The 25,289-nt window shown below is 39.7% G+C and overlaps 3 protein-coding genes across 6 annotated transcripts in view; 1 reads left to right on the forward strand and 2 right to left on the reverse strand.

Moving 5' to 3' along the window:
- Nucleotides 1–94: 94 nt before the first annotated feature.
- si:rp71-68n21.9 (kelch-like protein 9) lies at nt 95–10,874 on the reverse strand. The gene is made up of 11 exons (XM_056388872.1): nt 10,735–10,874; nt 9,416–9,469; nt 8,341–8,483; nt 7,975–8,174; nt 7,752–7,884; nt 6,552–6,748; nt 6,256–6,331; nt 5,401–5,958; nt 5,083–5,262; nt 4,585–4,698; nt 95–2,588 (listed from the first exon to the last, which is right to left on the reverse strand). Exons 2-11 carry the CDS (start codon nt 9,418–9,420, stop codon nt 2,092–2,094), a joined length of 2,103 nt encoding a protein of 700 aa, XP_056244847.1. The 5' UTR covers nt 9,421–9,469; nt 10,735–10,874; the 3' UTR covers nt 95–2,091.
- A 598-nt stretch (nt 10,875–11,472) lies between these two features.
- On the reverse strand, nt 11,473–22,359 carry hao2 (hydroxyacid oxidase 2 (long chain)). 2 transcript variants are annotated; one of them, XM_056389889.1, is made up of 9 exons: nt 22,284–22,359; nt 20,532–20,591; nt 16,376–16,528; nt 14,476–14,627; nt 13,585–13,868; nt 12,914–13,135; nt 12,485–12,643; nt 12,075–12,144; nt 11,473–11,979 (listed from the first exon to the last, which is right to left on the reverse strand). In XM_056389889.1, exons 2-9 carry the CDS (start codon nt 20,546–20,548, stop codon nt 11,924–11,926), a joined length of 1,113 nt encoding a protein of 370 aa, XP_056245864.1. In that variant the 5' UTR covers nt 20,549–20,591; nt 22,284–22,359; the 3' UTR covers nt 11,473–11,923. The 2 variants fall into 2 exon arrangements, with proteins under 2 accessions (XP_056245864.1, XP_056245865.1); XM_056389890.1 differs by lacking the exons at nt 20,532–20,591; nt 22,284–22,359 and adding an exon at nt 18,026–18,174.
- Nucleotides 18,292–25,289, forward strand: part of wars2 (tryptophanyl tRNA synthetase 2, mitochondrial) — a 66,208-nt gene continuing 59,210 nt past the window's right edge. For all 3 annotated transcript variants that reach the window (XM_056389893.1, XM_056389892.1, XM_056389894.1), the window contains exon 1: nt 18,292–18,461. The gene's annotated coding sequence lies outside the window, so the exon portion shown is untranslated. The remainder of the gene's footprint in view (nt 18,462–25,289) is intronic.

The raw sequence follows: 25,289 nt of genomic DNA on the forward strand, positions 1-25,289 counted from the left end.
TTTTCTTGTTGCCTTCATAGCTAATGGGAGTTTGGCCTTCGCTCACAGTGAATAATGTGATTCTCAGTGTAACATGAGGAGCATAATCAACAAATCTCAAAACACTGCATTTTAATATAAATATACAAAACACAACATACAGACAGTCATTGACTGAGCTTGTGTAATAGCAACATGATACAGCAGTTAAATCCAGAAGCTTCTCATCATCTGTCCTCATTTACTTTGATGAATCATTATCAAACGGTAACTATAGATCATCATTCTGACCCATGAGTATTCAGCAGTTATTACTATATTATTACATGAGTACTCAGTAGTAATGAACTACATTACATAAGTACTCAGCAGTTAATACTATATTATTACATGAGTACTCAGTAGTAATGAATTACATTACATGAGTACTCAGCAGTTATTACTATATTATTACATGAGTACCCAGTAGTTATTACCACATCATTACATGAGAACTCAGTAGTCGTGAACTACATTACATGAGTACTCAGTAGTTATTACTACAGTATTACATGAGTACTCAGTAGTCGTGAACTACATTACATGAGTACCCAGTAGTTATTACTACAGTATTACATGAGTGCTCAGGAGTTATTACTACAATAGTACATGAGAACTCAGTAGTCGTGAACTACATTACATGAGTACCCAGTAGTTATTACTACAGTATTACATGAGTGCTCAGGAGTTATTACTACAATAGTACATGAGTGCTTAGTAGTCATGAACTACATTACATGTGTACCCAGTATTCATTACTACATTATTACATGAGTACTGAGTAGTTATTACTACTACTCAGTACTCATGGGTCAGACCACACCTATCTTACACGACCTTCATTTTGATCTCAAATACACACCTGTAAAGTTTCATGACTGCATCTTTCACAGTTGCCAAAGTACTGAAAACAGCTTTCGTGTTAGTTTCGGTCACAGTAGTTGTTTCCAGGACCATATTTTGCCATGATGACACACTTACACACAGATTCACAAGGTGAAAACAGTACCAGCCCCGCTGACACAGCTGGTAATGATTCAGGTTCTTTCTTTCTCAACCATATAGGCTCAGGCAGCTTCACCTGGGGACATGGGAAAATGAACTGCAGTACAGTCTCCACAGGCTTTATGGGGGCATAAAGAGCTGAAAAATCACAGGCTATTTTGCTTTATATTAATGTTTTATGGAATTCATATAGATTGTTTTACAGTGTCTGTTGGTTTGAAAAACTTTGGGGCAATTACATCACAGTCTTTGTTGAGGTGATTGCCTCTTGTTGGACTATAAACCCAAGGTTTATTGTGAAAACCCTCTGTGTTAGTCACTGGATACATTCACAGAGGGACAACAAGTTCCAATTCAAGTTCCCAAAATCATAATAAAGACAATCTGTCTTTGTAGCCACAGTCCAGCTTACATCTTGTGACTCGGTGCCACAGAACTCCATTATCATCCAGACACTTAAAAACCCTCACAAATTAACCGCATTGTGGCTTTTGTGCAACAAATTCCTTCATCCTCCATTATGACACACAGAGTTCAATGTATTCCTCTGAGCTTGTGCGTCATGATAGATGAAAGATCTGGCATGTTTTTGGTTATTTTATGAGAATGATAGTGAAAAGATAAAATTATGTAAGATTTTTTGTTCAATCACATTATTTCCATGATGAAGTTGAGTTTCCACCAAAAAATACCTCTGGATTTGCCCTCTGATCCTAACTGATCCTATTTTGCTTCAGAGTTCAGTCTGACTGAACTTTGACCTGTGGGTTTGACCGAGGATTTCCTTTTACATACTGTGGCTGCCGAGTGAAAGAACACAAGCAGCAGAGCAGGATACACGCTGCATGGCTGGCAGTAAATGCAAGGACAGGAAATAGCACTAAAGATAGGGTTCGATAGACAGCTGTAGAATTTTTTCTAGAATGCTAATGTTAGCTAGCTAGCCATACTTGCACCTGCAGCTTGTGTTTGCAACCCACACCATTTCCTGTTTTGCCCTCTTTCCGACACAGCATGTAGCTAAATTTTAGTCTTGTTAATCAGAAATCCCCTGTCTGTGGTGTGCTCTCAACTCTTCGCTGTGGGCAGCGGACACTCTTGTATCTGAGCCTCGTCCACTGACCCCTCCGGGAGATGAACTGTCATGGTACAGGCTCGAATCCCCCCCAGAGGCTCCAGCACGTTGAACACTCTGTCCCACATGTCCTGCTCTGGATCGTACCGCTGCACAATGTCAACCATGCATCTGCTGTTCCAGGAATACCCTCCCACCACATAGATCTGCCCATTAAACACAGTCACACCAACGTCACTTTGGCCCCGAGGCATGGGAGCCACCACCGTCCACTGGTCTGTCTCGGGGCTGTAGTACTCGCAGCCTAGGACGTCATCATAGTCGCTGCTGCCTCGGAAGTGATTCCCGCCCATGACATAGAGTCTGTCTTCGACGGTGCACATGCAGTGCAGGCCACGCAACTCAATCATGTCAGCACGTCGACTCCATGTGTCAGCAGCAGGATCATAACACCAAAGCTCCTTCTGGAATGTGTCACGTGTGATGCCACCTGTGTGACAAAGGAGAATCCAACAAATATTACAGCATGTTGAAGATATTTCCACATAGAAGATCTTAGACACACTAAATATGTTCTATTAATACACAGTGTATAACTGTATTTTAGTGCTCTAGCTAATTATCAGTTTTATAGTTGTTATTGATTTTTTTCAATCAATCAGTTAATCATGTAGTTGATAAATGTGAAGACCAATGTAATGTCATCAAATTGTTTACTTGGTCTGATCACCTCCTAAAAGAAAAGACTAACACAATGGATCAATTATCCAAATAGGAATTTATTCTTAGATTAATCAGCTAGTAATTTCACATAAAATGCACACTTACGTAAATGTGAGAAAATGCCTTTACTTAGCAGCATTGCAGTGAATACAGTATGTGATCTAAATACAGGGTGTTGTGTCCAAGTAAAGTATGTGTTGTATTCTGGTGGATGGTATATGTTGCCACCACAGTATATCGTCATGGGGTTGAACTTTGATGATAAACGCTTTGGCCTGCTTCAACTGCAGGTTTTTATATTTCCTGCCTCTCAGTCCTACACGTGAAAGTTATGGTTCTGCTCTCAACATGAGAAGCCCATTTCCTGTCCAAGGTTGCTTAAAACCTGCCACAGATCAGGCTAAGAGCAGCTCATGAGAATGTGCAGCTATAAAGGAAGTGGTTTTAAATAGGTGGGCCAAACAAGCTTTGTTGATAATTCATCTTGTCAAAGTGGAACCGTTTGTCACCTTTAGCCAATGCTTGTCACAATCTAACTAAACAGGCTTAGATGTGAATGAATACATCCTAGACTCTGATTGTTGGACCCCAAAATTAATGACAGGGTGGCCCAAATTTTGTATCTTCTGTCTGTACAATAAATAATGGTACATGGGGTTTGTGACACTTTAAAAGCACCACAATTGGTCAAGAAAATCAAAATCCATTTAAGAGTTAATGAGATTTAAAGGAAGATTTTACCCAACTGCTTGATATTAACACAGCAAGTAAATCCAGAGTTAGGCTTTTTATTCCTGTTTAAATTCCCTCTCTGGATTGCAGGCTTAGAGCACTCCTCAAGGCTTTTCTGCCTCCACACTTGGCTCTTTTCTGCTGTTTTTATTGACAGTTTTAAGACAGTTTGGGGAGTGTTTTCAGAAGAGATGGTATCCACCAAAATGCACAAATGCTCTCCATATATCATACTGTATTTTGCATCAGGAGTCACTGTACACAGGTCATTTGTTGAAACTTAAAATGACCTTTGTGTGGATTTTTTTATTGACCTCCACCGATGGGGTGAACAATGACTGCTCTCTCTTGGTGGAGGAATGGTAAAACTGCAAGACATTGTTGTGCAGCTGCAAGAAAACTAAAATGGTGAGAAAGTCTGGTTGGATGATCAGGTGTACAAAGCACGGGTCGTCATACAGTCAGTCTTTGTTTCTTTTTTTACCACAAATGCAAGCTATATATGAAACATGATCTTTCTCTTACCCTAGTTTCTGTAAACTTAACGTATCCAGACCTTAACCACAGAGGTCTTGCATCAGAGAGCGGTTACTTGAGTCACTTTTTAAACAGTAATAGGGGTAGTTTAGAAAGACACTTCCTCCATTGTGTCTTGTACAAAGTTTTGAGTCTTTTAAATAAGCAGAATTAACTTACTTACAACCGTTTAAATCTTTCTATGTTTTTCTATTTTCTATTTTATGTTTTACAGTTTTTTATGGGATTTTATCCCATAGCTTTTCACATTCTAAAAAACCACCACTTGTAAAGGCTTTATATACTGTAATTAATAATTATATTAAGGGGCTATATGTAAGTTTTCTCTGCTGCCGAATGTGGTTTCTTGTTGGGAGCAGGTGGTGGTGATGGTTGCTTGTCAAGAGCTTCAGCCATCATTGTGTTTACAAGACAAGAGGACATATTACACCCTCTGAGCACAAGAGGGTTCCTTTCCACCCCTGGGGACAGTGTGTTGAACAGTGTTATTTTACCTGAGATGAACATGAGGCCCCCATGAACTGTTCCAGCATGTCCATAGTGAGGCTCCACCATACTGCTCACTAATGTCCACTCATTCTTCTTCAGGTTGTAGCACTCCACCGTTTCTGATGGTGACAGAGACATTTGGGTTAAATTTTATAATCTGTCTTTCTAAAGGCAATGAAATCAATCCTGATTGACATGTTTGTTTTTTGTGCATTGACAAAACTCCACTAGTAGCTCCTTACTACTACAGCTGTAGTAAGGAGCAGTGATGGTAGCAGCAGTGCTGAGAGTAGAAGCAGAAGTATTATAAGTGGAACAATTATATTTCTTGTTTCAGTTATATTCTCCTGAATTAATCCTCCTTTAATTAATTTAAACCTCAATTCTTTATGGATTGCATTAATAAATTAATTGATGATGAAAATGAATGATCAGTTCATCAGCTGACTGTAGTAAAAGCAGTGCTGACAGCAGAAGTAGAACAAGAATTAATAGCAGCTCACCGATCTCCCCAGAGGCATTCCTCCCTCCCACTGCAAACAGTTTCCCCTTCAGAGCGCTGAGGTGGAAGAAGGTCCTCTTCTCGTTGAGCGAAGCGATCTGAAGCCACTTGTCGAAGCGCGGGTCATAGCGGTAGGCGCTGTCTATGGCCGTCTTACCCTTGGTGTCGTATGTGCTCTGGCCTGAGAAATCAATGAGGACCAGAAATATTATCTTTTAATATAACTTCATATTATTTGGTCAATGTTAGTAATGCACAGTGTGATGCATGACTTCAACTGAAGGTGAGGTAAGTTATAGTAATACAAATTAACACTGACCTCCAACGATGAAGAGGAAGCCGCCTAGAAGAGCCACACCATGCTGATAGCGTGGTACCTCCATGGGCTTCAGGGCCCTCCAGTGGTTGGTATTTTCATCATACAGCCTCAGCTCCCGGCTCACCACCAGCTGCTGCCGCATCACGCCGCCCAGTGCCAGAATATGCGTGGAGTCTGAGCGTATTTGCGTCCGCTCAGTTTGCAGGGCTGGCTGCATGAAAGGCATCATCTGGTAGTTGCTGGCCTCCAGCAGGAGGTTCACACAGGCTGTGTCAGAGCGCATCAGGGAGTCGCCTCCTTCTTCTTCATCCTGGGAGATCTGAATCAGCTCACTGGGGCTCATCAGTGGGAAGCGAATATGGCGCATTAAGGCGTAGACGGATGAGTGACGTGTGGAAGGGTCGTGGTCCAGCCATCCTCTGGCAATGTGGTAGAGCTCCAGTTCGGAGAAACCTTCCAGTGAGTTGCTGGCCAGAGCGTTGGCCATGCTGGTCTCAGAGAGCTGGAGGTAACGGCCACACTGCACCAACGCTGAGAGGTTCTGGCCCACAAACTCACCTAGATTTGATAGAACAAAGAGGATCAACAACAATCATCATAACCTTTCAGTATTTTAGTTTTTGAACCGAAAGGACGCCTAGTACAATAACTTTTAATGGTCTTACTGTATGTTTTAGTGATGGACAAGTTCCTGAAGATAACGGATTGGTTTTAGGGATTGATGAAGTTTGTAAGAGATTGTAACTCTAATACAGAAGTTCTATGCTAATCTCACCTTCCACCCCGTCTATATATTTATGCAGATGTAATATTGTATTTTTGTCACTGTGCTCTCAGGTCAATTTTATATCTCACCTATATTCAGCTGAACATCTTCCAGGAGCAAGTCTGTTGCGATGCGTTCAACTTCCACACAGTTATCAATAGTGATCTGTCACCAAACAATACAGAAAATAGATGGGTTAAATTAATATAATAAAAAATACACAGTTTTACATTAACTATTTTGCAGCTGCAACTAACAATCAAATATGACACTGAGAAAGTGTGGATGGGAAGGACATCTTAATGAGCCGGTGTAATTTAAATGTATTGATGAAACTTTGCAGAGGCAGAGTGTGTGACATTAGAGGAGCAGAAAAACCTCTCACCTCACTGCTCAGAAGCTGATTACAGAAGCTCAGCACAGGCATGACCTGCAAGAAGTTAGCAGCCTCCAGTGTGTCCTGGAGATTACTCATGTCGAGGGTGACTTTGGATGTGTAAATGAAGTCTATGATGTTCTTTAAACCCGACTTAGTGACACCATGCAGCTTGATCTCTCTCATCTCCTGCTCCCTCATGCCTCCTGAACACAGAGACAAGGACAAGGTGAAAGAATGACTCAAAGTGCACAGTCAGCAAGATACAAAGACACAGCTGTAAAGACTATCCGCTCAAACATAAACCACATGAGGTGAACCTGATGATGAACTGAAAGAAAGTAATGCAGAAGTGAGATAATTCCAACTTTCTCTTGCTTAAGTTTATCTAAAAGTAAATGAGTAATGCCACCCTGACAACGTGCTATTCTATATATTATCTTCCATAATGACATTGAAACAATATCAGATGGCGAAGACAAGCTAGCATTTACATAGGCTGTACAATCACAAACAAGGTGGCTCGGCATATTGTACATTAAAAACAGTGGTATGCTAATAACAGCCTAACAAGCGAAGTCTGAGATGTCCTAAAATGGCAACATTACAGTACATAATAACATTTCCAGTTCATAATAACCCCGTTCCACAAGGCTATTTTCCTCTGGCACCAAGCTCAGGACAAACTATATTTTGGGGCCACTAGTGGTAAGAATCTAAAAGTAGACTGACAGTACATTTTTCATTCTCACTTTGTTTTTCAAAGTATTGCAGCCTCACAGTGATACTTCTTTGGACATGATGTGTTTGTGTTTTTAGCCCTTAGGGATGGAAATGTCAGAAATGTTTGTTTTGTTTTTTTTTTTTACAATGGATTACAATGAAATTTGGTTGAGACATTCATGTTTTCCTTAGGATGAATTATAATCACTCTCATGATTCTTTAACTTTTAAAACTGTGCTATCATGAGGTCAAAATTCAAATTTGTCCAATTCTTTTTTACTGTAAGGGTGTTCGCATGCTGATGGTAGCATTCTCAGAGCCAGCACTTCCACTGATACTGTATTAAGTTGCGTATACCTAATGTTGTCTGTTGCTGTTCTGCTGTGTTGCATTATTTTGTAGTGCACTCATCACTGTATGCATTTCACCATATCTTGAGTTTTTTATGTTGTCTGCCTCCAGCTGTGTGAGAGAGGACCGCTCACCTGTGAACATTGCCTTGAAATAGTCACTGGATGAAGCCATGATGACTCTGTGGACTGGAAACGTGTCCTTGCTGTCCCCTGGAACCAAGACAACATCACAGAGAGTCTCATCTGCCCGAAAAGTATCAAAGCCCTGTGAGGAAGAAAAACCAAAAACAATATTTGTCATGAATACTTTGGCATGTCATATTTTAAAATTAGTTTGTAAGTCACAAATATATACCTGCAACACAGCTGCTCCATGATCAGTGCTGCTGAACACCTTGGACAGAGGGCGAGGAGGAAGTTTGGGCTTTGTTGCTTTGTCCGGGCGTTTAGGTGGCGTTTCCTTGGGCAGGGAAAGAGGAACAGGACCCAGTGCTGGAGCTGGAGCAGGAGCAGGAGGTGGAAGTGAAGCAGGGGCTGATGGAGAAGGCCTGTCATCTATAACACCAAACCCAAAAGGAGAACTGATATTGAAAGATGAAGAACGTCATGACACTGTTCTGGGTTTGCAGACAAAATGACCTCAGATACAGATCTTTTGTGTCAGTTGGGATTTATAATTACAAGATAAAATCAAAGCTACAGAGAGCCAGCGGTTGCACACCTTGGTGAACAGGTCTGTCAGGTGGAACAGCAGGTCTCTCTGGCTGAGCCGGAGGTCTCGGTGGATCCCTGGACTGATGCCTGCTGCCCAGGCGAGACAGTCTGCGGCTCAGCCTCCCTGGCCCGCTGTCGTCTCCGCTTCCCCTACACAAGAGGAAACGTGGTGCAAGAGCAGGTTGTGCGTTACTGTGTTGTTTTGCTTCTCCTAGTAATTAACAATGAATGATGTTCAGAGGTGTCTGGCTTTGTATTATAATGTCAAGTCTGCATCCAAAACAGCTTCATTGATTTGGGTTTATAAACCTTTTATGTCTAATAATGGACGATAAGCTTAGTAAGCGTGGGCAAAGATTTATTTTGAAAGGCTTGTTGACTGTGGCAGTTTCATGTTGACGGTAGACTTTTATTCTCACTTCCTCTTAGGTTGTGTAGAAGTACCACTTTCTTCAGTGGAACAGGCAGACCTCATGGCTCAAAACGTAGATTTAACCACTTCTAATGTGAGGAATTTAATTAATGGAGCTTGTTTCCTGCCTCCTCAACCCAGCTGACAAAAGTCCCTTATCTGTTTTGTACTGCGTCCTCTGTGACCTGAAAAGGAGGAACCATTAAATCGGTTTCAGCTAAACCACTTCTACTCTTGAACTGTTTCCTGACTCACAAAGTTTGTGTAGGTGAAATTAAAGATAAAGAAAATACTGACAGAAACAGATTAAAAGATTATTTTACAAGCACATTAAACTGAAGAGGATGTTTCAGAGTTCTGTTTTCAGAAAATTTAAACATCCTGACCTGACAAATAAACAAAAAAAAGAAAAAAGGGTTACATTACATTACAGAGCATTAAGCCAACTGTACAGCAGGAGGGGTCAAAACAGATGCAACGAAATGATTGTAGGCAAAGGCTCAGACATGAAAACAGGGAAGTCAAACACTTCTGTGATTTTCTTTCAAACCTGAAGACTCGGCTCCATTAAGTGATAAATTCAATGACACCTTTAAATACTTTCTATTATAATATTATACAAGACTGTTGAAACTATGTGCTGTAAAAAGGAAACAAAAAAATACCGTACCCCATATCATTGGCCCCCTGGTGCTGAGGACTGTTGTTTCGCTGGTGAGACCTCCTACGTGAAGACAAAAGAAGAGTTTTAGTGGACAGAGATATATTTTTGGGGCTACACAGGACTGTTTGGTAGCATATAGCGAGCAGTAAACGTCTAGCCAGCTCATCCATGCGAAACCTTAAAAGTTTAGTCAGAAAGTTTCGAGAGGTGATTTTATCTTTTTTTCACAGCACATCAAACTACCGTGTGTTTCATGTGACCTCACTTGTTGACAGAGAGTAGAAGATTCACTGAACTTGACTTTTCAAAACCTTTAAAAAAAAATTCCCAGTAAAACCGTCATGTTAATACGTGGTCAGTGACAGATCTGTGGTTTTATTTACAGCACTGTGTTTGCTGAGCACTAAAACATTCAGTTCCCACGTCCTCTGTACTGCAATCTGAAACTTCAGTTAGGTTACCGTCCGATAAATGAGCCGCATCAAAGGCTCCATTTTCTCCACACGTTTATTGTTAATAAAACCAATATGTCACTATCTATTTGATAGTTATTAGTTATATTAGTTATTATCCTTATTTGCTGTTTCTATTGTTAGTCTGCAGTGCACTCTGTAAAGATACCACCTGTGATTACTGTTGTATTACAGTTTGCCATCTGCTTCATTTGAATTCATTAGAACTTCTGATCTGACAGGTTTAATTATCATTGTATTCTATGAGAGCAGAGAATACGTTGGCGTCTCCTTTAAACAATGGTGACTCTTGCCGCCTCCAACGCATTAATACACTGACAAATGTGTTGATGATTGTGAGGTCATTTCCATAATGTGTAGGAGTGGAATATGGACAAAAGAAAGCTCTATATTGATGTTTTACTGCTCTTAAGTGAACTCTGACCTCAGTCATCTTCATGTCCCACCATAATGGATCAAGGACTTTGATGATATATGATTTAAAAGCATTTAATGCCGCGTCTTTGCATTGTGCCGTAACATAGAAGAAGTTTAGGGTTAAGGAAGTTTGTTAATTTTGTCAACATTGTGACATACAGTTGCCCCACTCAAGATATTTCTCAACTGACAAGTGTAATAATGAACACACACAACAGATCAGTGCAATGAATACAATGCACTTAGCAAACTTAAATTGAGTAGTTTAGTGCTGCATTCTAGACCAAATTTACCTTCCTGTACAGCTGAAACCGAACCGTATTTCTACACACACATATGAATTTTTGGTTCTTGATTATCATGTACTGTGCCTGCCGTTACCTCTGGAGGCCAGATCTATAACACGCACAAAAGGTGCATCCTCGGGTGACCTACCTTGAAGAAATCCTCCTCAGCAGACTGGACCTGAGGCCTCCCTCCAGCCTGATCGTCTAACCAACCAGAACTCTGAGAGGAAGACTGAGCAGAGAGTGTCTGCTGCGCTGCGCCAGCTGGTTGGAGAGCTGAAGCATCTGAGTGAGTATTGCCGTTTCTTTAGCTTAACCGAGACCTCACTCACTTCCTGTGTTACTTCTCTTTCTCATTGCTTGTGTCTTTCCGCATCTGCGTGTGTCACTGTTAGTGAAATAAGCAGAAAGTTTCACAAGCTGTTTTTAAGATTTTGTGGACACACTAGCAGGCCGATTGATTGCCCAGAGAAAACAAGCATGATATCTCAAATGCATTAATGTTTTGTCAAAAACTGTTTATCATTCAGTCTTACATGTTTTATAGTATTTTCATGTCTTTTCCTGATTGAAAATCCAATGCAAAAACAATAGACAAAATCATCTTTTGACCTTTTTTTTTTTGATAGTTCTTCTTGTTCTCTAGAAGCTGGTGTGAATCTGGCCTCCAGCTGTAGCGAGGTTCAAGCACTGACCAGGTTAGTTTTCCTGTCCTGTTCATTCAGATAATCCCCTTAAACCAGTGTATTGTAAAGATGTTGTGTCATGTTTCTTCCCTGGATTAAATGTATGTATAAATTTATGAAACCAAAACAAAAGACAGACTTCTGCTACATCTACATCCTGTTTTCACCTACTTTTAACAGATACAGAAAGGTGCAACAAGTCTTCATCACCCTCAGCAGGTGTTTATTAAAGCACAAGCACTGGCAGCATTTCAAACCGTCGTGTATGTCATCATCTGTTGCATTCGTTACAGTAAAACCAAAGGAGGTTGGTTTCATGATCATTAAGTGCTTCCATCCCCCTCTAATCCAAAAGCATAAACACTTTCATTATTCACTTGCTAAATCTGCTGCCGACCCTCAGCTTCCCCAGGACAATCTCGCACCCATACACTCTGGCATGAATACACAGTGGATGTCATTTCCAAATCATGGAAGCTGCTTGCATGTATCATGTTTCCTTTGACGTGATTAAGACATGCGTTCTGAGGTGACATCTTTCACTTTGACTTGATGCAGTCTGATGCAGGCTCTTGTTCAACACTTTTGGTTTGAGTCAGTAGTGAGTCCTGTTCAGTGGGTCCTCCTCAGTGCTGCCCTCTGCTGGAGTAGTTAGAGTTTGGAGAACTGGATCAAGTTCCTGTTGATTTCAGCCACGTTCCTGCAACCTGAATTAGATGCATGCAAAAAGTAATTGTTCTTTTAGTTGAGGCAGAATACTGCTGTAGTTGTTTCGGCACAAAAGGCGACACTGATCACCCACCTGATAGAGCCATGGATAGACGGAACTCGTCATTTAAGATTTGCAGTACTTCCCTCACTCCTTCCTCACCCTGAAACATCACACAGGAACCAAATTACTATAAAAGACAAAAAACAATCTGTAAATGTCTATAAAATCAAAGTCAAGAACAATTTAAACCACATAAATCTTAGACCAAGGCCTTTGCTCCAACAGTGTCAGTGACTTTCAAGGATAAACTTTAGACAGTGGTTAGTAGAGCTTGTAGATATGGGTTAGAATCTAAACAGGAGAGGAAATGTGTCAATATAACCAGATAATTGTCAGTAAAAATATTTCAATGAGAAGAAAAACCCTAATGTGGCTGTAATCAATCTGAAAAAGACACACACAGAGTATCACCTACAGTCATATCAGTGCTGCCGTCCTACCTTGTATGCAAGGCCCCACACTGCTGGACGGCCAATGAAAACGCACTTGGCTCCCAAGGCCAGGGCTTTCAATACATCACTTCCTGTCCTGATGCCTCCGTCCAGATAGACCTCGATCCTGCCCTGCACCGTGTCCACGATCTCAGACAGCGCGTCGATCTGGTAGCAGCAGAGGTGAAGATATATCAAGGCCATCATACTATAGAAACAGTGCACAGTCTGGTATGTGTGGAGAACCCTGTATGTTACACAGGCTGAGCAACTACTACTACTTTTTCTATTTCTACAACTACTAGCATTACCACTACCATCACTAAGCTGCATGATTACTGTTTCTATCAGACATTAAAGTAAGGCTTGGATCCCTTCTACAGACATGACTTCATAAACAAGAAGATCTTAAATATAATGTAAGAGGTGATGTGGTACCGAAGCTGGGCCACCGTCCAGCTGTCTCCCCCCATGGTTTGACACAATGATGCCTTGGACGCCGTGCTCAACGGCCAGCTCGGCGTCCTCCTTGGTCAGGATGCCCTTGATGATGATAGGCAGGCGGGTGATGGACTGCAGCCAGTATACGTCTTTCCAGCTGATGGAGGGGTCCAAGGTGTTGGCCGGGATCCCGTACTCTTCTGGGCCCGCCGTCTCTTGCTGACAGTGTAGTGGTACCAATACAACTTCTTTAAGTTTCCACTTTCTATAAAAATGTATTCTGGAGTACTGCTTTTTCTTGTACTGGTATTGATAGTTCCTATTGTTACCGGGCAGATCTGACACTGTTGGTACATGGAGTTTGAATATTTTGTATATATGACTTCTGGCCATATTTCACAGATCATACAAGTAATTTCTGATGCACAAAATATGATTAAACTGTCTCAAGCTACACGCTAATATGCGGTAAAAAAAAAAAGGTAGTTAAATTAGTGCAAAAGTTCTTAGATGAGCAATAATTATAAGTGAAGTTTTTTTATTTAGAAATGTAATTATATGGTGGCGAAATGTAGATAAAATAATAACAAGACTAGAATTTTACGTTTGATGTAACAAGACAAAAACATGTTTTTATTGATTTATTTTGTTTTTTAATCTGCTCTTACCTGGAACACTCCATCAAAGTTCTTGACCTTGAGGTGAGGCGGCAGCTTGAACTGGTTGCGGATGTCGTTGCGGCGCTTCCCCGTGTAGGGGACGTCGACGGTGAGGACCAGGGCCTTGTAGCCGAGCGCCTCTACCCGGTGCACGATCTGTTCCGACAGCTTCCGGTCCCGGTACACATAAAGCTGGAACCAGCGGTAACCGTTTGGTGCCGCTGCTACAATCTCCTCCACTGAGCAGGTGGAGTAGGTGCTGGTGATGTAGCAGGTGTTGAGAGCCTCTGTTGCTGTGTGGCGGGAAGTTGAAAAAGTATTACTTTTGTCAAGATCAAATTTACATCACAGTAAGCTGGGTGCCCATGTGCTTCAGACTGGCTCCACCAAAGTGCACTGCCAGTGTTTTAATTAATCAACTCAAATAATTAATTTATAATGGAAAACTCAGTTGTCCAGTTTATTAGTTAAGAATAAACTAGCTTTAAGAAAGTTTTAAAGAGTAATTGACTGAATAATTTTGTGCTGATGAAAGAAAAAAAAGACCAACACAGTATCTTTCTGACAGCACAAGATTATTTCAGTCGTATGCTTCCATCTAGTGTTGGCTGTGTATACTCACATTATTATTGTGTAAAATTTTCAGGAAGTTTGAAAACTTGTTATGTTATGAAATATTCTTAATTTTCTCTTCTGAATAGCCACATTTGATAAAGGGTTTATGAGATTTTATGAGCTTTATAAGGCAAAAGCTCATTGTTTTCTCAACCAATGCAGGAGTCTTTCAATGACGTTTAAACATTAAAATGAACAATTCTGTAATAAAGCATTTGAGCCAGGTATCATTTCTGTTGAAATGAAGTGACACCTGTCACTGACCCACACAAACACAGTCCTCACCCCGAGCAGTGGCCATCTCCCCTTCATGCCAGGCCAGGCAGTGAAAGGCAGTCGGTGCGATACCGACTGGAAAGCTGATTTCTGTGCCCTGCACCGTGGTCCGCGTGTCGCTCACTGACACGTCCCGCAGGATGCGAGGCCTCAGACGGATCCTGAGTGTGAAGTGCAGATCAACATGTAAACAGTCACATCAACTATAACGGGGTGGGGTGGGGGGGGGGGGTTGATTAGTCTTTAGGTTTATCAAATGCAGTAAAATTTCTCATGACAGTTTCCTTAGGACCAAGGTAATGTCGTCAAATGCTTGTTTGTGTGTTGTTTTTGTTTGACGAACCGTCCATAAACCAAAGATATTCACTTTACTGTACATTTTCACATTTGAGCAGCTGAAACCACTAAATCTTTGTCTTTTTTTTTTTTTTTCAGAAAAATGACTGAAATGATTCATGGATCATCAAAATAGCTGCTGATTAATTTCTATCCATTTACTATTCGATTTATGGAATAATCATTGCAGCTCTAATGGGCCTAAAATCCTCTACTGTGATATATGTATTTTTATGTCACAGTATCATTATGTACTGTATTAATTTATATAATCAACTGAGAAGCTATCGAACAGACAACTTTCTCATACTGATCCAAAATATCTTAATAAAAATCCAGTCAGGCTCATTGATTTGAAACATTGGTGGCCTGATACACTATATAATACAGATATCAAAGTGACAGCTAGCCTGGTAAGAATCATATAACAACATCTCTAATGGTTTATATTGTCTCAACCAATGCAGGAGCTTTAAATTTAATTCAAAGAAACATTTCACCAAATCAAAATATGTAATTCTCTTAAATTTTATTTAAATTTGAGTCATTCTGCTTAATTTCCCTCCTCTGGAGGGAAAAAAATCTTGAGCTAACTATGGAACCAATCCAACCTGCTGACGAAGCATTGTGAAATCTTAGTATCCATTATTGTCACATAGAGCCATTGTTTCAGGAGAAAGCCGCCTTGAGACGATAACATGTTGTTTTTGCTAGACAAGTCATATTTCTTTGAATAAGCAGAGACAGGACACCGTGATTTTCTTTTCCCAAAGCTCCGACCTAACATTATCTATTCCGGACACAACCCAACCTTTAATCCTACTGGGGTAAATTTCTAACCAAATGCACTGGCAAACAAATCCCTAGTAACAGGCTTGTTGTAGCAAAAACATGTATGTACAGATCACTGCAGTGAGGAAAACAGCCTATAAGTCTTTCTGAAGACATTAGCAAAGCTGAGAGGAATGCACAAGAGGACACACAAAGGAAAAGTTATGACAATATGAAAAAATCTTTATCTCTATCATTTATCTTTGTCCCATTGCTCGTGCAACTTTCAACACAATTCCTTAGTCACTACAAGGGGCCGGAGCAACAGTGCAGCATGAGCACTGGCTAAAATGTAACTGCCTGTTTGTCATTATAAGGAATCACAACCACACATGTAATGTATATACAGAAATCAGTCACGGCAGTTTAAAGTTCACAAAAACAATAATTTATTGCCTTTTTTTTACAGGCTGTGTCCTCGCATGACCTGCAGTTTAATATTAAAACAGTTTAAATAAAATTTAATCAGTTCTCAAGGGCTTGTCAGAAAGTGGAAATTAGTTTAGGTGGTTTTGTGACACTGCACAAGCTCAACAATGACTGCACATCTGTAGTCAGTATGTCAATAAAAATGCTGTTTTCTCTCTCTGTGCTGTCTGTAGATGGACCGGCATGTTTGTTACAATAAATAAAAATAGAAAAGATGTATTTGTCAAGTATTAGAGCACTATTGCTGCACTGAAATTGTGTATTTGTGATGACCTCGAACGTCCGGGTTCAACTTTATTTTTCCCCACTGTACCTTTTGTAAGCCAGCAGATTGTCGTCCCGGGTGCAGCACTCGTCCGCTCCAGCTGCATAATAATCCCAGGTGGCCTTTGAGAGATGCTCTTTAGCATACTCCTCAAAATCCGTCAGGCATACCATAGCCATCTCTGCGCAGCGACCTCCCTCTCTGTGGGGAAACAGAGATCGTAAATTCTCAGTTTGATGCTTATTAATATTAGTTTGTCGCAGAACAGGAATGAAATAAACAATATAACATATTTCAAGATGAAGGATTTCACCATATGCATAATAACTGGCTGAAAACATAGACTTTCATGGTCCAAAATATCTCTTTATGATATCTATAATATCCCTTTATTTCCTTAATTCTCCTCTGTCTTTACAACCAGTCAGCTCTCATTCAGTGTCATCTGGAAACAGGATTTGTTGCTTTGCATGTGAGGGAGACTGCTGCAGGCACAGACAGCAAACAGGCACTTAAGGCACAGAATGAAAAACCAGTGTACAGGCACGACGTTACAGCTTCAAGACTTACCGCAAATGATTGATCTGTCATAAACAAGGTCCCTCACTCTCACATGACACAGCCTCCATGGACGACTGAAGTTGCAACATAACTGCTCAAACTGAAACTCCCCTCTATCAGCAAATGTAGTGTAATCACAAGGTCCGCAACTGAACAGTCAAGCTTTCGCGTCTTAACATCTGAGCAACTAAAATGACTGTTTTACTTTTTTAGAACAGGTTTAAATCCTTGTGTCTGTGTCAGTCCTTGTGTCCACTGTGTTGCCTTTGTATCAGTCAGAATCAAACTTTCATAGAGCCACTATAAAAGCCACTGACAGTGTATGTGACCTGAGAGCGACCCCTGCTCTTATTGTGTTTACACAAGCTGGAAATGTGCTGATGGTGACTGCAACTATAGTGAGGACAAGAGGCGTCTGACACAGTGCTCTGCGGTCCAGATGGTACATACAGTAGTACATGTGGGCATACATGTTTACAGGCTGTGTACACACAATCCTACATGCTAACACCGGGGACACTGTTGTTGTCTTCATGTTGCCAACTGTTTAAAATGGTATATTTTTTATAAGCCCTCAGAAAACGCTGACTTCATAAGGAGTAATGTCTTAATTGAGGGATAGTAAAAAAATTCTCATTAACCACAGATGGTTTTATACAGATGGTGAAATTGCTGGATATATAGTGTGGTACACCCAGACCTGGAAGAATTCAGATCCTTATTAAAGTAAATGGTGCAATACCACACTGTAAAAATGCATTACAAATAATAAAATAATTGCATCATATTTTATATGAGGACATGGAGGACAGATAATATTTGGGAACCTGGGGTGCACTTTACATTTTATAATTTATAATTTAGTTAGTGGAAGCAGATGCAAGAAACATTTACTTTGAAACATTTGGACGATAAGTGAACAAATATAACAATTCCAATAGTTAATCTCAGCTTTTAGACTATCATGTAGTGGAAATTGTGCATGGGCCTACAAAAATTCTTAAATTAACTTAACTGGTTGAAAATATAGAATTAATATATAACTTTATAGACTTTTATCCGGATTTATTACATTTTAGGAGTGGTGCGGGTTAGGCTTTTATCAGACCGGAAGTCTGACTTAAGTTTGAGACATACCTGTTACAGGTGACTGGTTTTCACAATGGGCTGATTCAAGCCACGTCCTTGCAGGCGGGAACCGCAGGGTGAGAAGTAATTACAGGGAAGAGTGCATGTGAAACGCACCGTAAACTGACTTGGGTTTTGTCGACTTCATCACCTAATTAGCTAGGCTTCATACAGCTGCGCAACAGGTACGAATGCTTGGCCAAAATGGCCGACCGAGTAGTTTTCGAGTGGTATTTTTGTCAGTTGGGTACGAATCGAACCGAACTGCAGCCAATACACCGAAGAATGCCGAAGGGGCTGAGCTAGGTGCTTCGCGGCTTTCCCGTTTCGTTCATTTCACACAGTCAGACCGTAGATTCAGGGCTAGTTAGCCTGTTAGCTTGTGGATGTTACTCCTGATTCGTGCTACCAACCGACTTTTGAGAGGCCAACTGCTGCAGTTTAGGTAAGTTACACAGTTTTTAGTGCCTGTTAGTGTTAGTAGTTGTTTAGCAGTTTGATTTAAATTCGTCTCTTGTCAGTTATTTTTGTCAGTTTACTTACTGTAAAATACACACATAATCACAACACAATTATCAAGCTAGGTTCGTAAGGTATCAGTTTTATGTAGCCTACAGCGTCACATTTGGGGAGAATAATGAAGTCGGAGCCCTATCAGTTCCTTTTTTTTTTTTTTTTTTTTTTTTAAATCTAGTGTACTGTTATAGTTTGTAAATGATGTTGAAAAACGCAAAATCAATCACGTTTAAGCTAACGGTGTAGGTAACGTCCAGTTTTATTGTCAGTAGCCCAACAACAACGGTTACATGACGTCAGGCCTTGAATACTGAGCATAAGTTATGTGTAGTTACTCATATGTATACATAAGAAAATTTCACAAATTTAGTTCAAAGGCAGCCTGTGGCCCAAATCCACATAATATCCACATAATATATACCCTTTTCTTACAGTTAGAAGAACACAAGATGTTAGTTTATAGAACTTTACTATTTAATACTAACAGGAAATGGTACATTACATGCCTTAGCCCACCAAATATCAATGCACCTGCGATTTCAGAAAGCTACTGCTAAACTATAGTCGTGGAAATATTAAAAACTAAGTTAAATGTATGTCCTAAGATCAGATAACTTATGTATTTGTTTTTCTCAAATGTTGCTCGAGCTGTTTTTGTTGTGTTTGGGACTCAGCAAGTGTTGTTATAATCAGTATAATCAGTAGGTGTTATTTCTGTCACAGCTGACAGTAATTACTGTTTTGATTACATATTTGCCTGGATGGACCCTTCTAAACAAGTCTTTAAAGTAGACAAAAAGTACTTGCCATGTTTATATCAGAAGTACAAACTAACTGGATATACCTGAATATAGAGTTATGTACTACAGTGGAGTAATATTTAATCAGTTGTCAAAAAAATAATAGTTATTATTTATCAGTCAAAAAAATGATGGCTCTGGCTTCTCAAGTGTGGGATTTGCTCATTATCATTTTACCTTTTTATGTACCTTATGCTTCTGCTGGACATTTTCGTTTTACATGTTATACCCTAAATGATTTATTGAAAATAATATTATCGAATTATTGCATAATAACAGTGATCATTTGTTGCAGTTCTAATTTAAATTGAAGAGGCATCTATGTACGGTATCAGGCTCAGGCGTAGCACGTTTAGGATGGAAAGTATAGCTCTATTCCTACCTGCACCTAAATTCCTGCCTTAAAGAATAAAAACAGCTGGAGGTTTTTGTATAAACTCTACAGAGGATTTGCTGAGGAAGCACCTCATTCTTGTTCATGGTGCAGTGAGGCCCTGGAATTTTGATCACGACATTGAGATACAGTACAAGTTTTCTTCTTTTGTTTCTGTTTCGTGAATTGAAGGGGTCTTAAGGGAAACCTGAATTAGTAGTTTGTTGAACATTAAGATATCAAGTGATAAAGACCCATAACACATGTGCCTAGTGTTAACTAAGGGCCTAAGATCTATTTCTTTTTTTTTAAGTGTTAGTGCTTTAACATGCCAGTAATAATTGTTATTCTGTGTTTATTACAACTAATATTGATTACAAAAATGATGATGATAATCATGCTCTCCATAGCTCAATCAAAACTGCCCTGGCCCATCTGTACGCATCACCACTTAACTGATAGAATTCATTTTACAAATTAATAGACAACAAATTAGTTGATAGAGATTTATCACTGGAAAAAATGTAGATAAATTAATAAACACTTAAGCAATAAAAAAAATCTAAATTGAGATTGATCAAAACATAGCAACAAGGGTGTATAATAATTAAAAGAAAACTAAAGAATAGTATCTTAAAATTGACAGTATAGCTCTTTTTTGTAATTAATGATTAAACATTTTGTTGAGTCATTTTTTCTAGATAAACAGTTATAAATTAACAGTTTACATGTGTTTTTCAGTATTTTCTCTCTGAGCAGACAGACACTGGATAAATAGACAGAGAGTAGTTTCTTTCTCGTATTTACCTGCGCACAGTTTACTCACCGATTGCACATGTTCATTCTCTCTCAGCTGAGCTTCCTTTTTTCCCAATAGACTCATAACCTGTGAAGGAAGCAGAGGAGTTACCATCACTGCTGCTGACTACCGCTGCGGCTACTTATACTAATACTACTACCACCATTACTCCTATTACTTCGACTACAGTTGCTACAACTACCACAGCTACTCCTTCTACTGCCAATAGTGCTACTACCACCAGTGCTGCTTCAAATATTACACTTCGACCACCAAAAATACTCACCATTATAGTACTATATTACAAATGGCAATGCCACTATTGCCACAGTTACTGTGCTGTTACTACAACATTTACTACTAATATTAAAAATATTGATAATACTACTACAAAAATATTTTTAGTGGTACTGCCACTAGCTACTGCTGCTGTGTTGTTACTTTCAGTTCATCAATATAAAATGACCATCACTCCTGCAACCTCTACTACTACTACTACTACTACTACTACTACTACTACTACTACTACTACTGCCACCTTTATTCTCTTTATATAAAGAACCACTATTGATATAAATGTATGATTTTGTGTGACATATTTGTGTTCTTGATTGTCTATTATGTCAGATAGACTAAATAGAAAAAACAAACAGTACTGCTATAATTACCCCTATAACTACTACTAGTAGTATTACAGTTACAACTACCTCTAATTGTAATATGATCCAGAGTCTTTTAAAGGATGAATTATTTGTGGTTGCAAAGCTAGTACAGACAGACAAAGTTTTATCCTGTAGATCTAATTTAATGCCTGTATTTCTCTTAATTTAATTAAACAAATGATTCTGTACTACATACGGTTACAGTTTTACTGTTACTAAAATCTTTCCACCAAAAATCCTGTTGTCTAAGCTTTCAACTATGAACACTTGAGGGCAGTGCAATACTGAATGAGTGAAAGTCCATTCTTAAAGCTCCATTCAACATCTGTAAAGCAGGTAAACATAAGGAAACTTTAATTTAATGCATTTGTGTCAGTACTGCACGCTACACACTCAGTGCCTCTATAAAAAACTGTAACTGACCTCTGATGTCACACCTGTTACTTTTGTAAACACGATGTTAAACCACAAACTCTACAACACTGCACAAACTCACTTCCTGGTCTCTGCAGGCTTTGTCAGTTTTAACTAGAATGTATTTATGTTGATATTGAACATCTTAGTTTTACTGTGTTTTCTTCTCTATTTTTGTATTACTGAAGAAATAACACTTTCATAATCTCTACAAAATAGTTGTAATTATAAAAAAAAGTATATGAATATTATTGAATTCTATTGTAGGTTTATTATTTTCCCTGTGGCTGGATGTGTTTGATGAATGTGAGCCTCTGTCCTGTGTAGACTCTGAAAGGTGTCGGTCATTTAGACCCATTGAATGGCTGCTGATAGCACATTGTCCAGGTGAGTTTCTAGAATACCTGGTGTTTGGTATTTAGTGTGCAATACTAAACAAGGTTAAGATCTAGCCTGCTTCTGTTATAGATTATTTGTATATGTCACACAGGCCTTGCTTATGTTTCAGTGGCTAGGAGTGCTGCACATCACCAGCACATAAACACATCCTGACACCTTGTTGCTATCATTCATGTATCTGGTGGAAAAACTCTAGGTGTTTACATTTAGGTCAAAAGTAAACAACGGAAAAGCAGAATCCTACACAGTATTTACACAGTGTGAATAAATACAGCTACTGGAGTGGATAAAATCAGTGTCTTACCTTCACCTGCGCTGCTTGGCTGGCGTACGCTACGTGTTAGTTCCCCTTTCATGTGACAGGGTCGTGTCAAAGCCCCCACCCCACCCTTGCCCCCCCAATTCTGCCTTCCCCCACCTCTCTCCCCCCTCACAGTGTCATGCTCCTCCCACAGTGGCTCAACACCAGCTAAGCCTCTCGTCAGCACTCTGGGCCGCGGCCTCTCTTTGTGCCAAAACCCACCAAAAGCTTGTTCAGGTCAATTGTTTATCGGAGCAACAAACACCTCCTGTTCTCCTTCTGTCCTTTCTTCCTTCTTTCCCTCCTAACTTTCATCCTTCCATCTTGAGCCATCCTCCTTCTTTCCCTCCCTTATTTCATCTGTCCTTTCCTCCTTCTCCTCATCCTTGCTCCTTTTTTCCTTTTGTTCCTTTACTCTTTCCTCTGTAAATTCTTTCCCTGTTCCTTCCTGCCACTCTCTCCTTCCCTCCTTCCTCTTTCCTCCCTTGTTTTCTTTCTTTCCTGCAATCCTTTTTCTCCCTGTGTTTTGAATGTTCATGAAGGCCTTTATGTGTTTGTCTAAGTGAGTGAATCAGTGTCCAAAGCAAATTAAGTAATCTTCCTAGTTAATACTTAATCTTCACTGCACAGGGAAACAAAAACAGCTAAGTCAAGCTTTTACTTTGGCTACTGATTACCTGTTTTTCCTTCAAGCTTTTGATGCATAAACCAGCACTTGCATTTTAGCACTAGTTGGTGTTAGTTGTTTTTAAGTGTCACTCACAGATCACTATATCAAGGAGCCGGAAAGTACTAGACTTTATCCGACTCTGATCAAATATGCATAAGAGTCAAAAGCTAGAGAAACAAAGCTAACAAAAACTTTGCAAAGCGCCATGATTCTCTCTGAAAATGTCAAACTTGTCGAACAGAGTGTGAACTTTGACAGGTGTTTTGAGGCTCTTTACATATATAACACAGATGTCCCAACCTTTGATATCATGAGCTTGTTATGTTAGGATCCCCACACATAAGTGATGGATTGATGGTAATGTCACAGTGTCTCAGCTCACCGCGGACAAAACAAAACGCCCCGAGAAGTTGTTCAAGCATTTTAAAACAGCAGTGGGGTGCAGTGATACTAAATTAGATTCCCTCGCTCTTATTTCATTACAGCTTTTGAATTGAATTCACTCTTTGTAAATGTAATATCTTTGGTAACAAAACCTGGCTTCTTAAGACATGTCTGTCATTCTGTGTATGTCTCTGAATTTATGTGTTTTATTTTGACTTTTACACTAAAGGCTGTGAAGGTGGAGCCAAGGGCTAAATCTGACGGGCTGGACCTCCACGGGGAGGTGTGGGTGTTATCTGCACCGAGAGGAGGTGCAAATTGTGTTAATCCACAGCTGGCCTCGATGCCTAATACCACGGAGTTAGATCTCGCTCTGGGGCTGTAGTTTTGGAGGTACTGGACGTTCAGCTGAGTGGAAAACCTTTTCCACATGCTGGTTGAGGCTCTGCCCCGAGGCTGCGGCCTAGCACGCCGCAGCACATGTGTGTTGAATTGTCAAGGTGTTATCGTGCCCTGGCGAGGCTCTGTGCTCCTCCACCTCTGTCTCTCTCAGGTTTATTATCAGACTAAATACAGCCAAGTTTACAGACATGGGTCGCAAATCCATGCAGCAAGGCCTAACCTGATGGCTGTCCATCATGGCTTTAACTTTTTGCACACAGGCCAGAGCGGGAGGTGCAGGAGAAACAGCAAAGGAATGTTGGAAAAAAAAGACGTTACCAGAATCAGAATCAGGTTTATTGCCAGGTAGTTTTTCACATACGAGGAATTTGTTTTGTTGTTTTGCTGCACAGCCAAAAAAGGAGAAATGAAATGGCAAAATGATTTAAGACGAATAGCAAGCAGTAACAGTTTGAAAGGGCTAAAGATGAAACTTCTTTGTCCTCAGACTGTCAATTGTCTGACTTCAGTGTCTCAGGATAGATGGTGTCATAATGTCTTTTTGTAAAGCTGTCTAAGACAAATTTGTGATAAAGTGAGCTATATAAATAAAATTGACCTAACTTGATTTGATCAAAATTGATCAGTGTTAACAAATAAAAATACAATGTTTAACAAAGCGGGCAAAGTGAAAAACACAGGGTTTCAAGAACTGTGATATGGTTGGTAAAAAACTGTTAAAGATTACAATTTTGATTATAAAAATGCAAACCTTTAAGACCTCAGATAATGACAGGCAAACTGATTTGTTGGTGGCTACAAGACTACAATAACTGAGTTAGTCACATAAATCCATTATATCAGGGCTTACATTCAACATGTCTGTGTGGGGACTTAAAGAATATTCAAAGAAAAACGTCTCAAACATTTGAACTTAGACAAGAAGGTTACTCAACAGTTTGGATTAGTTATCGATTTCCTTGCTTTGTGAAGTTATTGTCAATATCATGCAACATGAGTATAAAATAGATTTCTTGTAAAATGTTCTTAAAACAAGCTAATTAGTGTTGGCATCAGTGCGAAGTATTTTCAGACCTCGGGCTTTATTGGTTTTGTTTTATTCTAAAGTCAGAATAAATAAAGGAAAGAGTTTTTGAAAATTTCCCTTATTTAGATTTTTTGTCAAATTATAGACCTCAGCACAAGATGGATGTTAGACTCTCTCTCAAACTCTGGAAGTTGTTTTTAGTTTCATACAGAAAAAATATCCTGCAGTATTTCAGTTCTTTTTTTATACAGGAGCTGGCCTTATAAAACGCTCTTTCTATTTTCAGGAGTGTGTAGTTGCTGTATGTCTTGTGTGTCTGTGGAAAGCATTGTTCAGAGTGCCAAAACAAAAGCAAAGGAGTCAACACATCAGTGGCTGTAAATGTCATGTAGCGGCTAAGTGATGGATGTCCAGAGCATTTGATGTCTGGGAGAGATCTGAGCATAACTCACAGTCCGCAGTCACGCCATATCAGACTCTTATGATTCAATCCATACACACAGGCAGCGGACGATTTGCTCACATC

The sequence above is a fragment of the Seriola aureovittata genome, chromosome 11 (assembly GCF_021018895.1).
Source record: "Seriola aureovittata isolate HTS-2021-v1 ecotype China chromosome 11, ASM2101889v1, whole genome shotgun sequence".
Classification (NCBI taxonomy): domain Eukaryota; kingdom Metazoa; phylum Chordata; class Actinopteri; order Carangiformes; family Carangidae; genus Seriola; species Seriola aureovittata.